Genomic DNA, 26,236 nt, shown 5'->3' with positions numbered 1-26,236 from the left:
CTGCCTTGTGCAAAGAGGAACAGGAGGAGCACTGCCAGAGCCCTGCAAAATGACCTCCAGCAGGCCACAAATGTGCATGTGTCTGCACAAACGGTTAGAAACCGACTCCATGAGGATGGTATGAGGGCCCGACGTCCACTAATGGGGGTTGTGCTCACAGCCCAACACCGTGCAGGACACTTGGTATTTGCCAGAGAACACCAGGATTGGCAAATTCGCCACTGGCGCCCTGTGGTCTTCACAGATGAAAGCAGGTTCACACTGAGCACATGTGACAGACGTGACAGAGTCTGGAGACACGGTGGAGAGCGATCTGCTGCCTGCAACATCCTTCAGCAGACCTGAATCCGATTGAGCACATCTGGGACATCATGTCTCGCTCCATCCACCAACGTCACGTTGTACCACAGACTGTCCAGGAGTTGGCGGATGCTTTAGTCCAGGTCTTGGAGGAGATCCCTCAGGAGACCATCCACCGTCTCATCAGGAGCATGCCCAGGCGCTGTAGGGAGGTCATACCGGCACGTGGAGGCCACACACAATACTGAGCTTCATTTTCACTTGTTTTAAGGACATTACATCAAAGTTGGATCAGCCTGTAGTCTGTTTTTCCACTTTAATTTTGTGTGTGACTCCAAATCCAAGCCTCTATTGGTTAATAAATATGATTTCCATTGATGATTTTTGTGTGATTTTGTTGTCAGCACATTCAACTTTGTACAGAACAAAGTATTCAATGACAGTATTTCATTTATTCAGATCTAGGATGTGTTATTTGAGTGTTCCCTTTATTTTTTTGAGCAGTGTATATACGTTTCTCAATCTGATTGGAATGTTGTTGTGGGACCTTACGAGAGCTGTGCAAAAAGGTCAATGAATTGAGGCATGTTAGAAAAAAGAGTGAAATGATATGAGAGATCAGACATAAATAAAAACACCACTGAAAGTAACTTCAGCAAAAGGTGGTTCTTCAAATTGTTGAACAATGGGTCTATTTAATTTTTCACACAGTGCCCTGCATACCTTTTGTTAAACAAATCAGTCTTACATTTCACAATCACATCAATAAAAAAAAAAAAACATAAATACTTCTACCAGAATGTGTTAATGGAGGTTTTAAATGAATGCAATGATATGAAAAAGTTTGGTAGATCATGCTGAATGTACATGAAGAGTTAACAGGAACTGACCATAGTCTTCCTCGCTAATGAACTGAGAGAAGAGCTCTGGACAGTTGACCTGGATAACCTCCCCGAGCTTGGCCGGCTGCCAACAGGTCAGATTGTCCCAGAACCACGGACAGTCTGAGGAGGTAACAGGAACACAAACACCTCGTTTCACGTTTAAAAGGCCACGGCACATTCACAAATACACCCAAATCCCACTTTAAAAGATCAGCTCACAGTTTGTGTAAATCTGTTTAGTTAGCAATCAGCAAATTATAGAGTGAGACATCGATTTTCTATGAAATAAAAAATGTTTCTATGACTCTGTAATTTCTCTTTCCTTTCTGTTTTCTCACATGCTCCTTGTACTTATTGCCACAACCATTTGAAGTAAACCGAATAGAATGAGCTTTCGCTATAGTTCTCTTAACAAATGTTTTATGCTTGATTGGTAGTTTTCACCACTTACATATCGTTATTAACAAGCAGCTAGTTGAAATAAGCCTTTCTTTTCAAACAAAAAAAACATGTTCCATGGATTAAGCATATTATAACTTTGTTGTTTTTGAACATTGCTTGGGAGTTTCAAGCTTTTAAGCTGCTGTTGAGACAATATTATTTAGAGTAAATACGGAAGAAAAGTGCATAATATGCTTATGCTGCCGTTTTTTTGTAGTTACAACACTTATATAGATTTTCTTGTTCTTCACAACAAATACAATTTTGCCGTTTTTATGTTTAAAACTATAGGAAGGTTACTATGAACAGATAGCAAGAGGTGTTTTTTCCATTAAATCAATTCCAGTACTAAACTGTTTACCAGCATCATGTCTTTCTGTTGCCACGGTTGAAACATGTAGTCTGGCACAAAAAAATATTGATTCTATCTCAGATTGCAAGAAAGGGTCAACTAACCATTCATTAGAAGAAATGTTTTTAGTCACATAAAGAAACTGCACAAAGCTGACTGGTTTTAGAAACGTAAACCTACAGCCAAGTAAACAGAAAAATAGGATAGCTTGTGCAGGTTTTTTTTAATTATTGACATACTTGGGCATATGGAGATTTAATATCAATTTGTATTGAATAATTGAAGTGATTCAAATGAACAATAAAAATACAAAGAAACTGCCTTTAAAAATTTAGCACAAAACGTTAAGATACAAAATTGCAATTTTTGTTGAGGAATAAATTAAGACATTAGTTTATTCCAGCAGTGCCGAAGTCCAGTCCCCCAGAGCTACCACTGTGCAACACACCTGAATCAAATAAATGGCTCATTACCAGGCCTCTGCAGAGATGATGAATAATGTTCTAATGAGGGAATTCAGCCGTTTGATTTATGTGTGTTGGATGGATAAAATTAGACATGGGTGTGTTACATCAGGAGCACATGATAAGAACATTGTTGCTCAGCATTTTGAAGTATGTTTGTGCTGTTTAAACCTCAGACATTTAGCTTTGTGTGCTCCTACGTTTTGAAGTAAAAGTGAATGCCATGTTGAGTACAAAAGAAATGTCTAAAGCCTTTAGAAAGAAGGTTGTAGCAGCTTTTGAGTCTGGTGGGGCATTTAAAAAGGTCTCAAACGATCCAATTAATCTCGCCTTCATCCATCATCTTTACAGCAGGAGAGATGCCTGTCAGCCGCTAATCACACTTAACTTTCATCATGGTTATCATCATTGTCATGTATTGGTTATGTGATTACATAGGAAGTAAGAGAGGGAACGTAAGGGGAGAAGAAGAATAGGGACAGGAGTAGTAACATGCTAGATCAAAAGTGTTGATTCAATTCAGTGTTCTGTCTGATTATTTAACAGTAAGGCAGACACAAAACAATCGTGACACTTTAAAGCCTCAAAATCAAGATCTATGTAAAAAAAACAGACTGAAAGAAAAGATTTCTCTCTGTTTTCATGCAGCTAATAAAACTGAGATAACAAAGAGAAAGGCACTCTGTGAAGCCTTTTATGATTTGTCTGCAGACAAATCAGGTCAGGGTTAATTACAGCTGGTAGACCTATCTGCTGGTCATTAGGAGGATGACCCTCAACATGTACTAATCATTAATCTCGGTGTTATTTTATTTTAATTGGAGCCTTATTGAAAACTGTTAAAAGAGCGATTAGCATCAGGATAAGGAATTAAACAACTACCAAATTCAGAGTCTGAATCTTCCAGAGCCATCATCTCCATACACTTCTCCTGCTCCCTCTTGATTACACAGTTAGAGGGGACCTGTTGCTTCGAACCCTGGAAAACAGAATAGAAAAAACAAAACAAAAACACAAATCGCAGAGGTCATCGCTTGGGGAACTGTTTAAGCACAGTTAAATAAATCATTGCAGAGCTATTGGAAGCCTCCCCAATGTGAACTGACCCTGGGATAACAACATTATTCTGTTGAAAACAAAAGCTTTCATCCATGCAGTTTTTTCACACTGGATCACGCCAGAACTTGTTCCTAATCGTTAAAACGTTCAGACACACAGAAAGAGTTGTTTGCTGAGCAGTGACGTCTATCAGGGTTAAAGATCATAAAGGCAGTCACAGTTCTGAGATACAACCACAGATATGGAGGTCAAGTCCACCATTTTTACAGCTCCTAGGAGAGCTAACGCCGGGAGTGAGAAAGGTTTATCAGAATATTAGCTGGTGTTTTTATATGTCTCTCAGTGCAGGCGCCAGTCAGGAAGACGTTACATCAAGGCTTTATAGTGTCGGGGGAGAATTTAAACGTCGAGTTTTAGCAGCTGAAAGAAATGTTATGGTAGATCATTTCAAGGAATGATGCAAAGCCACAGCCACAGGTTCAGTGTTGCATGAGTGGATTCATGTTTTTTGTTAACTGAATGACATTGTTTGTAAATTAGGAGTTAATTTTTTTACCCAGAAGTTGTAAGTATATGTCTTTAGTGTTAACTTACTTAGGTATTTCAGTAAGCTAACATCTTTTAGTCTTTCTGGAGTTTTTCTGGTGTAATAATGTCCACCATCTATATAAAATGTGTTTATATACATTGTATAAAACAGCACCTAACCCTTTTATTCTCACTGTTTGACATTAAATCAGACTGTGTCTCCTGTTTTAGGTCAATTAGTTAGGATTTCCAAAATTATTTCCATTTACTAAAAACCAGACTAATGAGAGAGATAATTGTCATGTTTGTTGCTCAGCCTACTGCATGAAGAGTTATGTTTCATAAGGACTGGTTAACTGTGATCCGATCACTTTGATTTTACTCTTGTTTTACTGGCATGTCTGAATACTCACGCTCAGAGGGGTCCATTTGTAACTGAAACCTCCAGCAGCAAAATCTAAACAGGCTCTTTAAGTGGAGTTTTATGTTGTGTTGAGAAACATTAACAAAGCCCAGCTGCATGTGTTGAAATTGAGTTCTTCACGATGAAGGCAAAGGGCATGGAATTAATCTCCTGTCCATGGTAATATGCATAAAAACCACATTTCAGGGAGCTTTCCATGGCTGACCGGGGATGTTAAAATTTCCCTCCGTCACACAGTTAACAGACAGGAATAATGCTGAACAATCACTAAATAAATGATGAGAGAGGATCTTTGCCCATTGTTGCTGCCACATGCTGATCAATAAATTATTGATGCAGACACTACACATGGTTACTTTAAGTGTATGAAAATCAATCCTTGTTTGCTGAATTTATTCAGATGAAGTCTACACCTGCACCTGAGTCTGTTGGTTTTCTTTATTTTCTTACACATGTAAAAACCGATGACTCGCTTGGGCAGGAGACAGCTGGTGTTACAGACATCTGTCTGCAGTATAAAGTGCACCACAGTTATCACATTTAAACTCCTCTAGTATAAAATTATCTTCTGTTTGCTGCATATTGATGAAATATGACTTATTCTGAATAACGTCTACAAAAATACAAACATTGGTTTGATGTTTACTGTTAAAGTTAAAAAAGTCAAAATACAGTTTTCACAGTGATGTTAGGAAAATTCACAACAATTGTTTTAAATATTAATGAATATAATAAGTAGTGTTTCATGTTTTAGGAAAAAAAATTAAACTGCAATTTTAAAGATTTGATTACATCTGAGTTCTGGTTCCTTTCTGAACCAAGTTTTACATCCACACATTATGACCATATATGTCACATTAATTTGGAGCATTCAATTATTTATTTTAGACATTCCTTTTCCAGGATGGAGAGATTATTCAACAAAAAACTCTAATGCATTTTAAAACCAAGATATGGATGCATGAACTTGAATTTATTGTGGAGTTTCTCTATTCCACTCATCATTATACATACAGGCTCAAATATTAACATTCCTTTACCTAAATCTATTAATAAGTGGTGCTGAAGATCCTGAAATGTATTCTAAGATAGCAAGACCAAGAACTATCAACTTCTGGTTGGTGTTCTTGGTTGACTGCGGCTGCTAGTTTCTCTTTCCCAGCATGAAGGATTTGTTTCAAAGCATTCGGAGAATTGATTCTCAGAACAGTGGGAAAGCCTAAGGAATTCTGTAAAAATCTAAGAAGGAGAATTATAGATTTACATAAGCTGGAAAAGGTCTTTGCAATAAGTATGCAAGTACAAATTGGCAAGTTGTGTCACCAATTTTCTTGGGTCTGGAAAAAGACCCTAACTGTCCCCCTTTGAAGAAAAGGATATTGGCACCACCAGTGCTCAATCTTAGCAATAACTGGAAAATGCTGGAACACGAGTATTATTGTCCACTGAAGCTATTGTGTATCATCATAAATTTAGATGATGATGACCAAGAAAGAAATCCCTGCTCCAAAATGCACACATTCTGCTTGAATGAAATTTGTAGTTCCTTACATGGATAAATCAAATATCTTCTGGAGAAAATATTAGTGGTTAAATGAGACAAATATTTTGTTGTGGGGGTCACGGTGAAGCTTTCAAACCTGTGAATACTGAGGTGGTAGCATCATGCTGTGGGATTTTCTTACTAGCAGTGGTACTGATGCATCACACAATGGAATAATGACAAATTGGCATTATTTTCTACAACCTTCTTCAACTATAGCTCAAATTAATTGCTAGATGGCTAATTGCTGGTTTAGACTGGTTCCTGCACTACAATCATCCCAAACACAAATCAAAACGGATCTTATAGTAAATTAAACAGGCTAAAACTTAGCTAATAGAATGGTCTTCCCAAAGTTCCTGTCAGTCCTGTTAAAAATATATGGACTATGCATAAAAGATAGGCTTGTGTTAGGAAGCAAGGCAGATAAGGGATCTATCAGTTCTGCCTAGAGGAAAGATTAAATGTCCAGCCAGAATTCTGCTAGAAGCTGGATGGTGCCCACAAATTGTGTGACACAGGTGTGATTTATTTAATCGTATGCCTATCCCTACTTCATTGTGAAAATCTTTGTAAACTGAGGAGGGTATATGTGTATATTTGGTCCTTTATGTATATTTTGTGTCGTGTCTGGATTAGAGAAAATCCACAGCATATGAAACCTTGTCCACTCAATTATTTTGTATAATCATTCCACCTTGTAAAAGAACAGCCAAAATAAATAATTAATTGCTTAAAATTTATCTGACACCTATGATGAGATGGAAATTTCTGACTAACAATCAATTATCTAAGTCCACACCATATACTGTATGGTTGTGGTTCTGATTGTTTTTTAAACTCATTTCATTATATAAATAGCATTACACAATTTCCATTCAGTCGTCTCTATATTCTGCTGTGAACGTACTCACAACAGACTGAGGACCTGTGTAGATCTCACTATTTTGCTTATTTGTAAACATGTGTACTTACATGTGTACATGTGTCCAATCCAGATCTTAAACTGACTCCTGATGCTTCCAATAATGAACTGTCAACTAAAAAATAATAATAAAAACAGGCTTAGAACTTACCAAAGGCAGAAGAAGGAGAAGGGTCAGACAGTTGATTTTAACAGCAGACATTTTGTTCTTCAGTAGTTTCCAGAGTTTTTGCAGCTGCACAGACACCACACAGCGGGATGCCAGTTCACCTTTGCATCTAAAACAAGTGTGGGAAAGAAAGATATTACATCCTTTCTGCAACACCTTTCCATCAGCCTTTTTCTTCTGCAACAGCGAATTTAAACTATAAATCCCTGGATGGCAAATCCAGTCCAGAATCTTTGTCTCTGAACAATACTCTTCATTAGACTAAGTTTGACTTTGAATTCGTTTCAAGGAAATAATGCAACTTAAGTTTATACTAAAACTGAGTAATGGCTGTCAAAATGAATCCAAATCGAACCTTTGTTAAACAGAGTTTTTTATTTGTCCAAACTCACCAAGCAGCAAACATATACTGTATTTCTCATAGCAAAGTCGTAAATTGGTCAGGCTAATAGCTTTTATATATAATAAACTGTCCCGAACCTGTGCTTGGCTTATAAAGTTATTTGCTGTTATCTTGTTGGTGTAATATATTATATTCAATCAATAAAAATAAGAAAATACAAATTTTACAAAATCTATAATTGCTGCACTTAAAATATTGTTCTAACAGAAACCAAATGGATGTGAAACTTCACATTGTCAACACAGTTAATGCTGGAGTGAGCATCCCTACTTTTCCGATCAACCCAGCTATACAGAAGAAGCGGGTAATATTTGATAAGCAGATTTTTCACGTACTGAAAACAGGCAGATGGAGTCTTCAGAATAATTTTTTGTCAGCTACGTTCAGTAGAAGAGTTTGATAAACACAGACTGACTACATTTGGGAAAGTGAGACTTTAGCTACTTTCATTCACTATGGTTTATGCAACCACTACACAGCTTGCATATACAGTCATATTTAATAAATTAAAATAGGTTTCCAGTTACACTTATTTGTCAGATTTAAAGTACGTTTTAAAAATAACAACCTTTAAGCAGGTATTAAACATACTTTTCATTAATCCCACGACTGTATTAAAAATAAATTAGTAAATTAAAATCTTTTTATTGTTAGTTATTCTACATTTTTTAATGCCACACTTCAGTGTATCATCAGTGGCTGATAAGTGATTGTGCTCCAGTGAAACTGTAACATCAATTAAATTAACTGGTAAAACATTTATGGTTTCACCAACTGTCTCTTTGTATTAAAAGTCTTCTTACAAAACATGACAGCTCACTTAATGTAAGATCTTGATTAGACTGGTGTAAAGTTTAATATGTTTTGTTACCAAATGACTAAAGCTTTGATTTTGTATATCAAAAATATGTATAAAAAATACATGATGTTAACCAATACAATACAGCTATTATGTAAACTGTACTCTGTTTTTCTGTGTAATAGATGCTTTCTGATGAAAATGGTCCAACCACAAGCATGTGAATGTGTTTAATAGGCTCGAGAGCATGCAGCATGACAATTCAGGCCATCGGGGTTCTGCTGAACAAAGCCAAGTAGCAGGACCAGGCACTCGGGCCTTGTCCCGCAGGGAGATCTTGGCAGCTTGGCATTCCTACTCCACCAAGCTCTGCCAGCAGCAAGCGTTGTCAACGGCAACGACTGGGAGAGCTGCTGAGTTTGGATCTGAAGTTGAGCACATGGACCTGGAGCCTCCTCCTGCTTCTTCTTATGCTGAACTGGAAATAGACTCCCATAAAAGGAAACATAGTTTCCTTTTATGGGAGCAATAATAAATATTTGACCATCACTGAAAAATGACATTAAAAAATCTGGGGAAAAAACCTACACATAAATTGCTTGGGTTGGTCACAAAACAAAACAACTAAATTACACCGGATATAAACTTACTGAGAAACAGAACATACATTGGCCTGTAGCATTGGAAACACTCGGAGTCTGGATGCTTTTCCAAAGAAAAGCTCTTATAGTGAGAGATCATTTCTGGAGCAAACCAAATCTTGTTACAAACCACTAAAAGACAAATAACTTAATCCTCAAAGGAAAAATTTAGACAGCAATAATAATAAGAATAAAAATAATCTATCTCAGTGACGGCTGGACTATTGTAATTCTTTACTATCAGGATGTCGATAAAATGCAGTTAAAAGCCTTCATCTGATTCAAAATGCTGCAGCAAGAGTTCTGATGAAAATTAAAAAGAGAGATCATATTTCCCCTACTTTAGCTTCCCTTCATTGGCTCCCTGTTAAATCCAGAATAGAATTTAAACTTCTCCTCCTCACATATAAAGCCCTTAATGATGTAGCTCCATCATACATCAGAGATCTGATTGTTCCATATGTTCCTAACAGAGCACTTCGTTCTCAGACTGCAGGTTAACTGGTGGTTCCTAGAGTCTCTAGAAGTAGAATGGGAGGCAAATCCCTTAGTTATCAGGTTCCTCTCCTGTGGAACCAGCTCCCAGCTTTAGTCCGTGAAGCAGACACCCTGTTTCCTTTTAAGGCTAGGCTTAAAATCCGTGGCCCATTCTGGGGTAGCGGGCTCTGGCACTCAATAGTTTGATCTGGCCTCCCCGGTGGCCCCGCGCCGTTCCGGACCCTTTGTGGAGTGCCTTGAGACGACATTGTTGTAAATAAGTGCTATATAAATAAATAAACTGAAAGTATCTCTGTAATTATGCTGCTATAGGCTTAGGCTGCTGGAGGACATAATAACCACTTTCACCCTCTTCACTACATTCTCACACTACTCTCCAATTCTGCATTATTTGCTGTCATTTCAGCTTTTAACCTTATGTTCTCTCTCTTTTCTCGTCCTAGAAGCTACATCTGGCCTGACTCTGTGTCTACCTGTGACACCTTTCTGGAGAGGGGAATCGTCCGAGCTTCTGCTGGCAATAACTTAATGCTCACCCTCTACAGATGATCCACATGACCCTGTCTTTTAGTGTTTAACCCTTTTTCTCTCCTAGACATGGCGATTGACTGAGCTTTTACTGTAACTAATTCTATGTGCTCTCTTTCAGACCATAACCTTGAAAACTGGCTCAAAGTTTATCTGTTCTTTCTTTCTAGATGAAATGACTAAAGGAGCTACATCCATTAACATTTACTTTTCCTTCCCATAGAAAATACTCCTAGATCAATTCTTCTGTATTCTTTGTGTGTCTCTGCTCTGTTCTCTCAAACCCCCAGTCGGTTGTGGCAGATGGCCGCTCACACTGAGCCTGGTTCTGCTGGAGGTTTCTTCCTGTTAAAAGGGAGTTTTTCCTCTCCGCTGTCGCTACATGCATGCTCAGTATGAGGGATTGCTGCAAAGTCAACGCCAGTGACTGTCCACTGTCTCTACATGCTCATCCAGGAGGAGTGACTGCTACAATCTCTGACTTGATGCAATCTACTGTGTTCCCTTAGAAACATTTTTTATCCTATTTGAATAAATAACTGAATCTTACTGCCCTGTTCAATGATTAGGATTAATTGGAATGTATGTACCTGACTTTTGTGAAGTGCCTTGAGACAACATGTGTTGTGAATTGGCGCTATATAAATAAAACTGAATTGAATTGAATTCAATCACCACTGAGAATAACAATCAGAACATTTTCCCTAAATAAGTTAAAATGTTTTAAGTTATCGTTTAACCATGGGGGCATCAAATTAGTGTCAATATAATACAAAATAACCAAACTCCAAAACACAATAGGTAGTATTTGTTTCCTGTGTCAAAGTATGTGATTTCCTTTTAATTTCAGATAGGATTATTGTTTCATGTTTTGCTTTATTGCGTTGTTTCTCCTCATACTGGATCTCATTGATTATATTTATTACACCTGCCCATCATTAGTTGTTATCTTCTCCCAGAATATAAAATCCTGCATTTTAGTTGCTTCTTTGCAAATTTCTTAGAAATACAGTTCCTGGGTTTCCCGCTGCATCTTTGTCCCACTTCAACTCTTCAATAATTAATATACGGAAAACCTTATCCATTTTATTTGTAGAACATTAAGTATTGAGAATGATTTTATCTATATGCAGTCAATTAATTGTTGACTAATCAATTTTGGCTTAGGCTATTTTCATGTGTCAAGTTTTATGGGAAGATTGCCAATTTAAACTGAAAGACTGAGATCCAAATTCTTGGTTATATGTTATATTCCAAAATAATGACAACTGAGTGTGAGATCAATTGTTAAAAGAAAGCAACAAGTCCTGTTAAAGGTTTACCAGAAACCACAACCTATGAGGAAACAGCAAACATGTAGAAGAAGAGTCTCTGGTCAGACAAAAACTAAACTGGCCTACATGCAAATCCCTATATGTTGTGGAAAACTTAAACTGTGGACTTCACCCTGAACACACCATCTCCAAGGTAAAACATGGTGGTGGCTGCATCATCCTGGGGGAATGCTTTACTTTGGTAAGGACAAGGAACCCAGTCTGGCTTGATGTTATTGTAAGGATGGTGCTAAATAGACCTGAGAGTGAGTTATTTGTGAACATTTTTAACAAATGTATCTGGTTTCCTCTAGTTCCCACTTTGATTTTCTTTTTATTCTACTACCAATGAAGTTTTTTTTTTTTTATCAGAATTTATAGAGGTGTTTTGTAAAGTAATATGGTTTGTTGCCAGGGTTTGTGTAGCGGAGGACCCCAGAATGCAGACAAGCAGGCAGCATGACGGTAAGTAAAATAATTTAATTAACAAAACTTACTACCGAAGGTGATGGCAAAAACAGACATGGGCAGGCTGGCAAGACAGGCTTGGCATGATCAACAAGACAAGACATGAGCAGAGATGGTGATCTAAAATGTTTCCTCGAGGAATGAACAGAACAGTTGTGTATATATGGAGCAAGAACCAGGTGAAACGAGGAGACTGAATGCTAGGTGTAAGTGAACCAAATGAAGATGATTGAAAACAGACAGGAGAGAACAAAACGTGGCTGGAGCAAAACAGAGACTCTTGAATACAAACTTAAACACAAGTAGTAAACCATGAAACTAAAGCATAACCAGGTCCAAAAAACCTAATTTGACAAAACATGAACTAGAAGACAAAAACTAAAGCATGACCAGGAGAATAACAGAAGCATGATAATAATAATAATAATAATAATAAGAAGAAACCAAACACACCCACCAATCATGACACTTGTTCCTCTACTACAAGATACAAATTAACATATTTTCATCCAAGGCTAATCTGAACATTCACTGAGACTCTAACAGACACCATGTTAAAAACAGCTGTGTAAGCAACTCAACAAAACACACATAATGTTTAATGTTGGTTAAAAATGGAAATCCGAATGTGTGGGTATGTTTTTCGTCCGTGACTATGAGCTCAGCAGCTGCTCACGACTGTCCTCTCCAAGCTGTAATCAGCGGTTTAATGAGTCTCAGCAGCTTTCATGTTCAGCTCAGTCAGCTTGGGTGAGTGCAATGTTTGAAACTCTGTTTAAAAAGTACTTGATTAAAACAACACACAAACTTATACCCGTCCTCCAGATTAAAACCAGGCTCATATTTCACACTGGGTGCCACTCGTGTGAGAAAAGAAGCACCAATGAGGAGGAGGAAAAAGTTTGAGAATGTGATTGGATGTTTGTCTAAGCTGAGATAGATCCCCTCAGGGAAAGGAGTTATTTCCATCAGGAATAAACAGGAAACACAGTGATGATCAATTACCTGTATTGCTGCAGCGCTGTCTGTAGAATCGCTTTGAAAACTCACGGAGTTGGACAGAAAAGGAAGATGGAAAAGAAAAGGCACTGTAACCCACTTTTGTTTTAAGTAGGAGCAGTTTTCCCCTTCGGGACATTGTTTTGCTGGGATTTGAAAGCCATCCCTACTTCATCCCCTGAAATTCTTATCTTTATCTGTCATTGAAAAAATTAAATTGACTCTCTGCTTAAAGATTCATCATCTAATGTGTTAATCCAGCGTCAGACCGTTTAATTCCCTCAAAATATCTCTGCAAGTCACTCAAGTCCTCGGTTCTAAATTTAGACCAAGGAATTATGGAAGAAATTAATACACCGAGACATGACTTGGTCTTCGTTAATTTGTGGACAGAGAGGGATGGACAAAGGAGGAACATGAAAACTGGCCTGGTTTCTTGCTCCCATTAGGTTCCATCTTTCCCACAATTCATTTGGGAAATGAGCCGTCACAAGTCTGAGGAGAAGACACTTAAAAAACAAGGCATCCTTAAAATAATATCACAGCATCCTGAGAGACATGAAAACAAGCAACCATTAAACTGGCAGTGTCCCACCACAGCAGAACAGCAATTAAATAATTGTTTTTACATAAGTAAAGATTGAAACCACATAAAACCATTTGATTTAACATATTTTCAGTCACAATTACCTCTGTGATTTGTCATGGTTCATGTGTCGTCTGCTACACATTTGGACAAGTGCACTTTGAGTTACCGTAACAATACTGCAGGTTAGGCTTTCTGTAAAATTTCATATTTTGGTTCGGAGTTTTGCAGGAAGCCCAGAAAACTGCCTCTTTGTCCCCTCACCGTGCAGACCATGCAGAAAGTTGAGGAGGAAAACAACACATGAGTAGAGATACGAAGCAGAGATATGGTGGAATATCAAAATCTCGTGAGCATAAATGAGATATGCGCAAGGGCAATCTGAGCATGCACAAACGACTGCGTGTGTGCAAGCAGAATTTTTCTCCTTGCACGGGCTTGTTCTTCTGCTCGCTCAAGAAACTTTGACCTGTTCGCTCGCTCACGGTTTTCTTCTTGACAGTAGATGGGTGGATCCAAAAACGTGCTTCTTAAAATATCAATTCAGATTGTGACAGAATTTCTTTCTTTCCCAAAATGGAAGTCATCTATTCAGCCATCGTCTATATGTACTTATCCTTGCAGGGTTTCGGTGGGGCTGGTGCCTATCTACAGCAGTCACTGGGCGGGAGGTGGGGCACACCTTGGACAGGTTGCCAGTACATCACAGGGAAACCCTGAGATACACAGGACAAACAACCATGCACACACATTCACTCTATAAGGCAATTTAGAGGGACCAATTAACCTAACAGTACTATTTTGGAATTATGGGAGGAAGCCAGAGTATCAGGAGAGGAACCTCACATGCATAGGGAGAACTTGCAAACTTCACAGAGAAAGACCCCAGGGCTGGGATTCAAACACAGGGCCTTCCTACTGCAAGGCAACAGTGCCAACAACTGTGTTACTGTGAAGCATAACTTGGGATGGGTACCTTTCATATTTGAACTGATACAGTATGATACCGTTACTCAACGGTACCAGTTTTCGGTACTTTTGTGTGTGTTTATGTGGTAATAAATGCTAAACAGTTTAATAATAAAATTTCAAAAATGTTCAATTTAACATATTTTTTTCTCAAAATATAAACTTTAATGAATACATCAAAACAACATCCAACTGTTTTTATTGTAACATCTCTGTTGTTTCAAACATTTCTTCAATATGAAAACCCTTAACTGACAAAGCAGCCATGTTGCTGGCTGCAGACGACAAGTTGCTAACAGATACAGGCGTGCTAACGGTGCCGAATACAGGAGTTGTAGCTGTAGATCTAAGGCTGACGAAAATTGTGCACTCTTCAGTCTTGAGAAAAATCTTGTGCTTAACCAGGTGCTTCCTCAGATTAGAAGCATTCCTGCTGCTGGCCTTGCACTTCGCGTCACAAATATTGCAGCGAGCATAATCTGCATTGAATTTTGAAAAGTGAAGCCATATTTTCGAGCGCTTTCTATTAGCCATGCTTTGTTGAGAGTACCAGCAGCTACTGACGTACAATGCTGTGTTCATGTCCGGCATGGAAAATCTTCCACTCTTCCACTCCCTCAGTGTCACAATGATGCGTTTAGGTACCGAAACATGGTACCATTTGATTTTTTGTGAATCGGTACTCTGTAGTACCGACGGAATTCGGTCAGTACCAATAAAAGTACCTGATCCGCTACCTATCCCTAAGCATAACTGATGTAATTTCAGCTGTAAATGCAAAACAAACAAACAAACAATCTTAGCAGCACATTTCTCGCACAGAGTATCTATCCAGCATGAGATCTTAAGCAAAGGCATCACCATGTAACATTGTCCTCCTCGGCTATCTATGTCCACAATGGAAAAACTGTATTCTGATGCTTTCACTGACTCTCTGTCCAGTTGCAGCAATTCCTGTCTGACACTCACAGTAACCTGCTTCTAGAAAAACAAGTTTTTAGTGGCAAATGCAAATATGAATGCGTCCCAGGGTTGGAAGTTCCATTTCTACAGAAATCAGAAATAGGCACAAAAACACTGGCCTCACTTTATTAGTCACAACTTGCTAGTACCACCTTCAACTCCCTTTTGTCTTCAGAAGGGCCTTAATTCTTTGTTAGATTCAACAAGGCATCAGAAACATTTCTCAGAGATTTTGGACCACACTGATGTGATAGCATCACAAAATTGCCACAGATTTGCTGGCTGTACACCCATGATGGTGATCTACTATTGTCTTTCTTTTTCCTCGAACCAATCTGCCTACTCTCCTCTAATGCAGCCTCCTCTAATGCATCCTCCATCCATATTGTTATGGTGTATCTTTATCCATTATAGTTTCAGGCCATTTAAAATCTTTTTCTGTTGTTTGTGTGAACAGGTCCCTCTTGAAAATGAGATTGTTGATGAATCTAAGCTGCAAAAAAAAGATTAAATGAAAAAGAAAGTTTCTTATGTAAACCAGAGAGAAGGTTGTGCGTAAAAAACTCCAGCAGATCAACAGTTTCTGAAATACTCAGACCAGCCTGTCTGGCCCCAACAACCAAGTCATGTTCTATGACACATAAATCTCCTTTCTTCCACGCTTTGTTTATGCTTCAGCAAAACATCTTCACCTTGTCTAGATGCCTAAATGCATCGAGTTGCAGTCATATGATCAACTGAATTGTTCTCTGTGGAAACAAGTACTTAAGAGTTGAGAGCATTCTGTCAACATTTATACTATGACAAATAAAAATACTTACAGTGCTACATTTTAAATGAAATCACTTGAAGTGTAAGTATGTAAGTATGTACATGTCCAAAGTAACCTTCCAAGCACAGCTCATGATGCAGGTGCTCTAACCATATTTGATTAAACACAATTAAACTTTTCTTTCATGCAAATTGCAAGAATGCAAACCTTTATTCAATTAGTGTTGTGGTTGTCATAATCCATGGGTGTTTGGGTTTTGGTTTTCATTTGTGTTTTGATCATTTTTTTAGGTTTTTTTTATTGTTTATGGGTTGCTATATTCAGTTAATTTCTCTGCGTTCATTGTTGCTGTTAGGGTCTTACCATACAGGGCCATTCCTTTGTGTTTAGTTTTTCCCTTTCTTATTTTCTTGTCGTCTATCCATTTTCATTTGTTCTCTTGTTAACTTCTGGGTTTTTCTCTTTTTGATTTGTAGATATTCCTTGTGTGTCTTAGTTCAGTTCATTTGTGTTAATGAATCTCTCTCTCTCAGTTCACCTTCTCCTATTCTAGCATTGCTGTTCCACATCACCTCTGATTAGCTCACCTGGTTTGTATGACATTCCCCACACCTGCCTCAGCATATAAGCTCCTGGATTTCATTGTTCATTGCTGGATTCTTCCATTAGTGTCACCCTGGTTTCATGTCCTCTTCTCATTGTGCTATATATTGTAGCATTTTAATTTTCATTATCAAAACCTTTCACTTTTTATCTTTGCACCTGGTCTGCACACTGGTAGAATAATGCTTAGCTAAAATATTTAGAGCTCAATGTGGCTGCAGACAAGCCACATTGAGCCAGATCAAGTTTAATATTATTTTATATAATTTTAGCTTCATTATTTTGTTCAGCATTGTTGGTGAGTTGTTAATTAGTAGTTATTACAATGGAAGACTGTATCATGTTAGACAACGAAGAGGGCAGGAGGTGAAGGTTTGAATAAGGACAAACAAGGACAGCAAGAAGGCACTGAACACACAGTGCAAAGTCAGGGGACAGAGGAAAACATTGTGCAACAACCAAAATAAAATTTTCAAAATTAAGTCTTAGCTTTTCTGTTTTTATTGTATAAGAAAAAGAGGCAAAGTATGACGCAGTTTACTGTAAACTATATTTTTTATGGTGTTTTAGGTTCAAAGCTCTCATTAGTCCTGGGCATTAGAGACTGACACCCAGGATGTTTACTGTATTGCTCAAGATGAAGGCCGACATTCCATTTCAATTCCACATCTTTATTAAGAAAACAAGCTAATTTGTTTTCATTGTTTCTGCATTTCATACATTTGGTTTTCTCTCCTCAAAACGTGATACGACTGCTCTGTCAAAAACCCGAGCACCTCAACAACACACAGTCAGGGGACAGTCTAATAGTAAGTTGTCTCAGTGGTATAATGTAGTTGGGTTTAATCATTAAAGTCAGAGACGTGGCTGTGACTGATGTAGAAAAAGTTTCCTCCTATTGCTGAGGTAACAGCTGAGCGGATCTGCTTCCACCACTGAATCAGGTTGGAGGTTTTTATCCAGCTCATCTCATTAAAGGGCTCTAAAACATTTTGTCATTGTTTATGAAAACAATAAAAATGTCTTATATTAGAGCATATGAGTAAAACAATAAAGAGCACATTAAACATTGTAATAACATAAAATAGAAAAACTAAATTTTAAAATGTAATGTGTAGAGACTGAAACACTCTTAACTATTTCTCCTCTTCTGATAAGTTTGTCTTTTAATATGAATCTCTTGCAAAGTTTCTCAAAGCAGAGATCAATTTCACTGGCTACTTTCTTTGAACATCGGCTGGCTTTTCGGTATTTTTTTTCTCCAGTGCTCTACCATATTTCTGGTCCAACTCATTTGGGTCCAATACAAAAATACGCAAAAATCACGCACAGGTCCTAAGATCTTCAGTTGGTCATCTACATTATGCATTTTGTGCCTAGGACACAGTTAGGGTGCTGATTAAATGAGGAAAATAAACAACAAAATAAAAACAAATGATTGAGTGAAAAACACATTTAAAAATCAAAAGAAAACAACTTTGAGACTTTCACCTATAAAATGATTTCAGTAAAGCCTAATTCACTGACAAAATAAATTATGACAATAATAGGTGTGATTTAAAATCTTTCCAAGGAAATGTATAATCATAATCATCAATAATCATCAGAAATAACAAATTTAGCTGCTTATGTGTGTTCAAAGGTCTGGTGAATTTTCAACATATATAAAAGTAACCTTGACATCTAATTTAAAGACTAAGAATTGGGAAAAATTAATACAATTTGATTACTTTCTATATATTTGGATCCTTTTAATTATTTAAGAAAGAATATATATGAATAATATGGAGACTGAGGAGTTTCACACTTTGGTGAAACAATAAGGCCTTAACAGGAACTTAGGGGGATGAGGGGATCATATTAATACAGAGAGAAGCTGTTTTTTGACAAAATTAGCAGAAAAACATATTTTAAGACAAATCTAACCAAATGTGATCATCAATTTTTTCAAAATACATTTTCATCTTTCACAAAGTCTGTTTTTTGTGTTTTTGTTTTCTTCAGCTGCAAACAATTAAAAATAACAACCAAGTAACACATTTTTGTTTAATTCTCATTCATCACAAATTTTCACAAACACAGCTTTAGGGTTAAGAACCGATGCAATATTTACTTGATCATTTTAGAATTAAATGACAAGTAACAAGGCTGCTGCTTTATAACAAACGGTAAGTATTTCTGGGTTGGACTAAGTTCCCAATGTTTCAGCATCCTAACAACACCTCTGCAGGGGTTGTTGTGTTTTAGCAGTGCATGGAGTAAATCATTTTGTTCTCTAAGGCCCCTTTTCGAACACTAAGCACGTACTTCCTTAAACGTCTTTGCATTGTACTGTGAGATATAAGAGATATTAGATTTAAGTGAGTATTGTTCTTTTTTTATTCAGAACACCCTCATGGTGAATGACCAAGTGTCCTCTTTCTTTGGGCTGCAAGGACTTTTTATCTCTTGTCCCATAAACTGACACGATGTCCCAGATTGTGACTGGCTCCATTTTTCAAAAAAACAAAACTGTAGGATCCAAAAGAAGTACATAAGTAGTAGGAGTATATATAATTTCTACTTATTTATGTCCACAGTTATCGTTATTACTCAGTTCTCTTTGGAATAATTGGTCAATGTCATGCTACTATTGACAGAACACCTTGACAAGGTTGAAGGCACACTTTTATTCAAGTTTTTTTCATGTTCTGACTTCTGTTTTGAAGCCACTCAGTGGAGAAGAGATTTAAATGTGTACCAGATTAAGCTTAGCATTGTTCAGGAAAGCTTGTGTTCAAATAACACATCTCTTCTTATTAACAGCAACTGGGTCAAGCAGGTTAAACTAAAATGGCTTTATAATGGCGAGTGGTGCAGAGAGAGTGACTGACTACATGGAAAGGTGCAATTGTAAAACTGGAGGATTTAAATACACAAAGTGTCCACCACCCTCTAAAGATTAGCATTTCACCCATTAAACATACACAGGCTCAGGCATTAGTGGCAATTAGAAACAATCCAACATTCCAAATACACTTTATATTGTGAGCATGAATGCCTCAAACTAAAAATATGATGCCCTACCAAATATTGTGTCTAAGCAGTGCTTTGTGATTGCAGTCTTGAAGACACTGATATTGCTAGGAGGGTTGTCATCTTCAACACATTGTTGCCATCCATTTAAAAATGTGGCTAAAAAGTGAAAGCTAATTCTATACAAACATAAAGATGTTAAATGTGCTTAAAAGTGTTTTTAGGGTTGATCTAATGGGCTAATCAAGCCTGACTTGTTTAGACTAAATCTGGAAACAATTTTTTCAGTTTCAACTTAGTTTTTGGGCTAATTAAAGACAAGGATTAGCCAACTGAAACTGCCAAAAAGAGTTTTCAATGGGCATCCAGGGTTAAACTTTGTTTAATAACTTTTTTCATAAAAGGAGGCTGAAATATTCAATCCAACCCCAAGGCAAATTGTTGCTTAAGAGAAACAAAAATGCAAGTTAATGCTAAAGAACAGAACAGTTGCAGCATGTGCAGTGCACTTCTTTGAGCAAAGAAGTTATTGTTCTCTGCACTGTGGTCAAGTTTTGATTTCATTTAAATTAAAAATATGAAAGTCCGGTTGTTTTCGCGGTTTTTATTTAAAAGTCTGTAGATGGTAAGTGATTTATTGTTCGTCCTGTCCCAATGCAAGGGGCATTTTTGTATGTCTGTGCACCCCCTATGTAAAATTTCCCAGGCTCTTAAATCGAACGCACCAATCTCCTTGGCAACCGTTGTGTATTGGGGGTAAGCGCGCATGCGCTCTCTTGTAGTGTATGTGAAATCTGGTCATAAGCGGTGTTTTCGAGTTGTACTGTGTTGTTGTAGTTCAACAAAATAACATGAAACACAACTAGTTACTCTCCCTTTGCTTTTAACTGGGGTATTTAGCAGCGAGCAGACAGACATTAAATGTAGCGGTGCTCGTTTTAAAAGCTGGCCGTTCACAAAAGCCTCGAGCTCCGAGGGGAGAGAAGGAAAGCAAGAGCATTGAGGCTCCAGCATAGCAGAACAGTTCAGAAACTGGTTCTGGATGACGGCTTCGTAGCAGACAGCAGTTCCTCCCTCTTCCCGGTACTGCGTACCGGCGCAGAATCTTTTAGTGGTACGCAGTACCGGACCATACCGGCTCACTTTCACCCCTGTCTAATACCCCTAAATAAAAGCAAGTACAACAAATTGCTTTCAGAAGTCACCTGATGAGTAAACAGGGTTTAACTGTGTATAGTTTTCCTCTTTGTCAATTAGAGAACATTAGTGAAGAACCAGCATCATAAAGATCAAAGAACACTGCATACAGATCAGGGAAAAAGGTCATAAAACAATGTCCCAAGCTTTAAAGATTACACAGAGCACCACTAAAGGCAACACCACAAACCTACATAGTCATGGCTGTCCACCTAAGCTTAAAGTTCAGGTAAGAAGATAATGAGATCCATGGAGATCCAAGCTACAAAGATCCGCAACTCAGGTGGGAGAATCTGTCAACAGGACAACTATTAGTCCTGCTTTTAGAAGAGTGAAAATATGAAAGCTGTTGTTAAAAACCCTGTGTCAGGATGCAGAAGACTTGAGGTTAGGGCTAAGGTTTACCTTTCAACGAAACAACGGCCCAAAACATACACCCAGACCTACAGTGGAATAGTTCAGATTAAAGCAATCCTCCTACAGGTTAACAAGACAGATTATTTGCAGCTGCAAGTGCTCAAGTCCCAAGCATATGTACAATGAGACTTTTGTGTTTTTGTTTCTAACTTTAACATTACTTGTCCAGGGTGTACCCTGCCTCTCGCCCATAGACTGCTGGAGATAGGCACCAGCTTCCCTGCGACCCACTATGGAATAAGCGGTAGAAAATGACTGACTGACTGACTTTAACATTATTATTATTAATTTCTGGCAAAATGTATTCAAAGAAGATTAAGAAGTTCCCTATTTGTTTTCAGTCTTGCAGCTTTAAAGTTATTCTGTCAAACTAGAGACAGCATTATCCTTTAAAGAGGCTCAGCATTATGTCTTGCAGCTCTTTGCATCAGCATCCACATCTTCTTGATCATCAGAGACACTCGGTTTGTGCACATACTGATCAGGCAATATAATGGGGCCTACGCCCTTATGTCTTCCACTCCTTCATTTTCTGTCTCTCTTCTGCTGTTCAGGTCGGCTAACGCAAGGCTAATTGGATCATTTAAATGTCAGCAACAGTGAGATCTACGAGGGAGGGAAAGACAACCTTTTTCATTCTAAGCTGTGTCCTTATTCTCCAAAGGTTTTAACGTCAATGTTCAAATGATGCATTTGGATGTATTGTCTGCCATAATTTGTGCAATTGTAAAACAGGATTCTGTGGATTCAGGAACCAAATGTCAACAGCATATAAGAGGAACTGCAAAGTCTGTGTTGTCTTTTGGTGTAAACAAGTCATATATTTTACATGTTTTTTTGTGTTTTGGATTTATCTTTTGGAAATAAGTAAACTTGTAGCACCTGTTTGGCACAAGGATGCAGAGTGAACGGGAGCTCATTCATCACACTTTATGAATGAGGCTGCAGCTGAGCACTCAGTAATGTAAACAAATAGCTCAGCAATGTTTAATTTTTTGAACTGTGTAATCAAACCAGACAGATGTGTGGTATTACAAACAAACTGGAATACACCCACACTCTTTCTCTTTTTAAACTAAACAGAGGTGTTGAGGTGCTGCAAGAAAGCAGACATAAGGAAAAAGCTGAAAGGGAGGATATTTCATTTATACCTGCCTGTATTATCCATAGAAAACAGAAAAAGAGTGCAACTGGGATTCAGTGAAAGCAGGATGCATTGCAAGGTCAAACACAGCTTCTGTATAAAAAGGCCTGCATTGCATACCTTGAACGAAACCAGTTATTCAAAAGTGTAAATATACATTTTATAAGTGAATTCCTGCAAGGATGTTGTATATAATCTGTAATAATGAATGCATAGAAAGGAGTGTGGAGTATTTTGCAGACAATTTTTAAATAATACACAAAATCTTAGATGCAGAAACCGCTTGCAGCCCTAATTCCAAATCCTGCTACCCTTTATCATCCCATGTACAGACCTTAGCCTGTAAACTGGGCTCACTATCCAGCCACTGATGGGAAACCTCCTTACTTGGATGAGCCGACACATGCCGCAAGATCCCTGCAGACTTATTTCCATCAATCCCTTACATACACCACTTCCTATCCCGCAATACTTCTGTGTTCAGCTCTATACGATGCAGTTCTAATTCATCATTTTCGGATGTAGCTCACCATTTTCTCCACATGCTCCTAGTGCAACTCCTGTGCGCTGGAGACGAATCCACCCTCTCCGTACTGTGACTGAACAAGATTCCTCGGTGAATCCAGGCGACACAACTTAAGGAAAATAAGATATATTGGTTGCTGGCTGAATAACAATAAGACAATATTCTTTGGTTTGTTTTTGAAGCGCAGATTTAAAAGAGCAGAAGCAGATCTTCTGTCTCAGTGATTATTTCAAGCGATGCCTCTGATCCGCTGATCGCTTCGCCCTCCACGCAAGAATGCGCTGCGCATTTCAACTAAGCCCCCCTCGTCTCCTTCTCACAGCCTCCCTCTCTCCTTCACTTCATCCACACACAGACACAGACACTCTCTAACATGCGCGTAAAGGAGAACAATACAAAGACATAAATGTATGACTCAAAAGGAGCGGGTTCAATGATCTATTTTCACAAGATTCAACATAAGAACACCGAAAGGGTGAGATTATGTGGAGCAAATGGACAGTTTATGTGCGTGTGGTGCTGGGGAGATCACGAAGGATCTTCAGGTCCAAACAAAAGACGTCAGGACCATGGACGATCATAATAATCGTTTTATTGACGCCCTGAAGGAAAAACAGAAAGTCTGCAGCTCTGTTAAAGGTCTGCTGCATTTCTGATGCCTAGGCAACACGGCCAGGCGCATCTCAAAAAACTGAAATATAATAAAAAAGTTAATTTATGTCAGTAATTTCATTCAGAATGAAACTTGTACATTATAACTATTCTTTACAGACAGATGGATCAATGTCAAACATTCGGTTTTAAAGATTCTAAATTTCAATTCAGTTTCAGTTTAGTTCTCTGAAAATTTGAATTACCTAAAATTGAATTAAAAATTAGTTTTAATCCAGAATTATTATGGCAGTTGTCCAGTAGCGGTTCCTGCACCCGCCATTTTCAACTAAAGGTCATTTTTAAAGAGACCTGCTGTTCACAGAGAGCTGTGTCCATGCATTTTAATAGAAGTTAAGTGGAAGAAAATAGTGTGGTAAAAAGGTGCTGAGGCAACAGGGATAACTGGAGCCTCATGAAGACTGCAAAGCAAATCCCATTCAAGTTTGGGGGAGATCCAAGGCATTGCTTGAAGCTTACCTGGGATAAGGAGAAACAGGAAAGGACTGTTGCTCAGTCCTCTTTTCAGATCAAAGTAAAGTTTACATTTCATTTGGTAATTTAGGTCCCAGTGTCTGGAGGAAGAGTGGAGACGCACAGACTTCAAGCTAATTGATATCCAGTATGAAGTTTCCATTGTCAGCGATTAATTTGACCCATGTCATCTGCTGGTGTTGATCCACTAAGTTCAATCAAGTCCAAAGTCACCACAAATGTTTACAAAAAAAAAAAAAAAAACTATTGCACACTTTTCTAAGCTGACAAACTTGATTGAGATACTGATTTCATTTTCTAGCAGGACTTGACACCTGCCCCCTGGTACAACTGTGCTTGACTGGCCAAACTACTGGCTTGACCAAAGTCCTATGAAGAAACTATGAAGTACTGCCAAAAGGAAGATGAGAGACACCAGACCCAACAATGCAGATGACCGAAAGGTTTCTATCAAAGCAACCTGGACTTCCATTACATCTCAGCAGAACCACAGGCTGATAACCTCTGTGCCACGTTGCAGAAATTCATGCGAGGAGGAGCCCCCACCAAGTATTAAGTGAAAATATTGCACAGTACATGGATATACTTTTTTAGCAAGCCCAAATTACTGGTTTAAAAATCTGATGTATTTGGTTTTATTTTGATCTGATCTTCTCAGACTATTTTAAACATGAAAAACTGTGATTCAGGTGATTCTGATATCATTGCCAGAATTGCTGGCTGTCCAGGTGTGGGAAGGTTCCCGTCAGGCTCTCCGTAATAATAACACACACAAAATAAAACCCAACCTTTGATTTGACTGTGTTTATTTAGTAACAAGAGTCTAATATTTGGTAATAATAATTTTGTCAAAAGACCCATTATCAGCAATCCTAAACATTCCCATAAAATAATGGTAACTGAAGCATTTTTGTTTAAATTTATACTGCTCTGAGTTGGTCCAAGAGCCTCCTAACACTGAATTATTTATTAGCAATTCTTGTTTCCCTGGGTATAAAAATGACGTGACGCAGACGCCCATTCCTGTAAGCCGCTCTTCAAAATGATAAAAAACACTGTTTATCAATATAAGTTAGCAAATAATAGCAATAATTAGAAAGCTTAAAATAACTGGACCTGTGACCAGTAAGGCTGGACAAGGACTTATCTTGCCAACACACACAGCTAGGAGAATTGTGGGCAGATTAAAAAGTGTCCAACGGTGTCAGTAGAAGACAAAGAGAGGCATCTTGGGGTCTGAACATTGCAATTATTATATTGTTTATTTATTTACCTACTGGTTCTTTGGAAGGCATGGCAGGTGCCTTTTGTGGCCTGTCCTTACAAACATAAACATGTAAAGTTTTCTTAACTCCACTGAGACTAACCTGATTTTTCCTTTGTTCACATTCAAATTCCTAGACCTTGAATTCATTAGTGAAAAACATGAATTATGACAGTGTTTTGGTCAGATGAGACCGAGGTTTGTGGCAACAAACAATCTGCAATGCAGTGGTAGGGTGGAGGTTCTGTAATGTTGTGGGCCTGTTTGTCTTCCAAAGGCCTTTGGGACCTTGTTTGAGTGCATGGCATCATGAATTCATTAAAATAAGAGAACATTTTACATAAAAATCTGCTGAGATTTTCCAGTAAATTGAAAATGGGTCACCATTGTGATCAACAGGATTATGAATCAGAATAATTCACCGAATCAAAACAGAAATAGTTTATAAGACACAAAATCAACCTTCTATGGCAAACCCAGTCCCCAGACCTAAATTCTGTAGAAAAGGGGTGAGTTGGGAGAAGAGAAGCCTCTGTAACCTCAGTGCTCCTTGATGTTTCTGTGGAGTGTGGAAAAGGAGAGAAAAAGGAGATTTTCCAGCAGGTTCTCTGAAGTAGTAGGTTCATTATTTTACCAATATATATATATATATATATATATATATATTTAAACAAGAAAAGGCATAGAGAGGTCCAAATTTCATGTGAAGCACCTTGGCTATGAGAGAGTTTGCACTGTACTTAACTTTTCCACTTCCAGTTTTCTCTCCTGGCACCAAAACATCCAGCATCTATTTTTTTCATGTTTGTCCACAGTGAAAGCTGTAAATTTAATTCTACTTTTAATTCCCATCCTACAGCCATCCAGTCCTCCTACACAGTGTGGAGTGGTGACTC

The 26,236-nt window shown here is 38.0% G+C and overlaps 1 protein-coding gene across 1 annotated transcript in view; it reads right to left on the bottom strand.

Moving 5' to 3' along the window:
* The window catches only part of adcyap1r1b (adenylate cyclase activating polypeptide 1b (pituitary) receptor type I), a 31,738-nt gene extending 8,518 nt beyond the window's left edge, over positions 1 to 23,220 (bottom strand). Inside the window, exons 1-4 of the mRNA XM_047375326.1 lie at positions 22,935 to 23,220; positions 7,072 to 7,198; positions 3,324 to 3,420; positions 1,191 to 1,304 (exon numbers count right to left, since the gene is read on the bottom strand). Of these exons, the coding sequence (XP_047231282.1) occupies positions 1,191 to 1,304; positions 3,324 to 3,420; positions 7,072 to 7,122 (262 nt within the window). The 5' untranslated portion in view covers positions 7,123 to 7,198; positions 22,935 to 23,220. The remainder of the gene's footprint in view (positions 1 to 1,190; positions 1,305 to 3,323; positions 3,421 to 7,071; positions 7,199 to 22,934) is intronic.
* Positions 23,221 to 26,236: the final 3,016 nt, after the last annotated feature.

This window comes from Girardinichthys multiradiatus, chromosome 9 (assembly GCF_021462225.1).
Source record: "Girardinichthys multiradiatus isolate DD_20200921_A chromosome 9, DD_fGirMul_XY1, whole genome shotgun sequence".
Taxonomy (NCBI): domain Eukaryota; kingdom Metazoa; phylum Chordata; class Actinopteri; order Cyprinodontiformes; family Goodeidae; genus Girardinichthys; species Girardinichthys multiradiatus.
The sequence above is the reverse complement of the archived record's forward strand: the minus strand, read 5'-3'. Positions and strand labels throughout refer to the sequence as shown.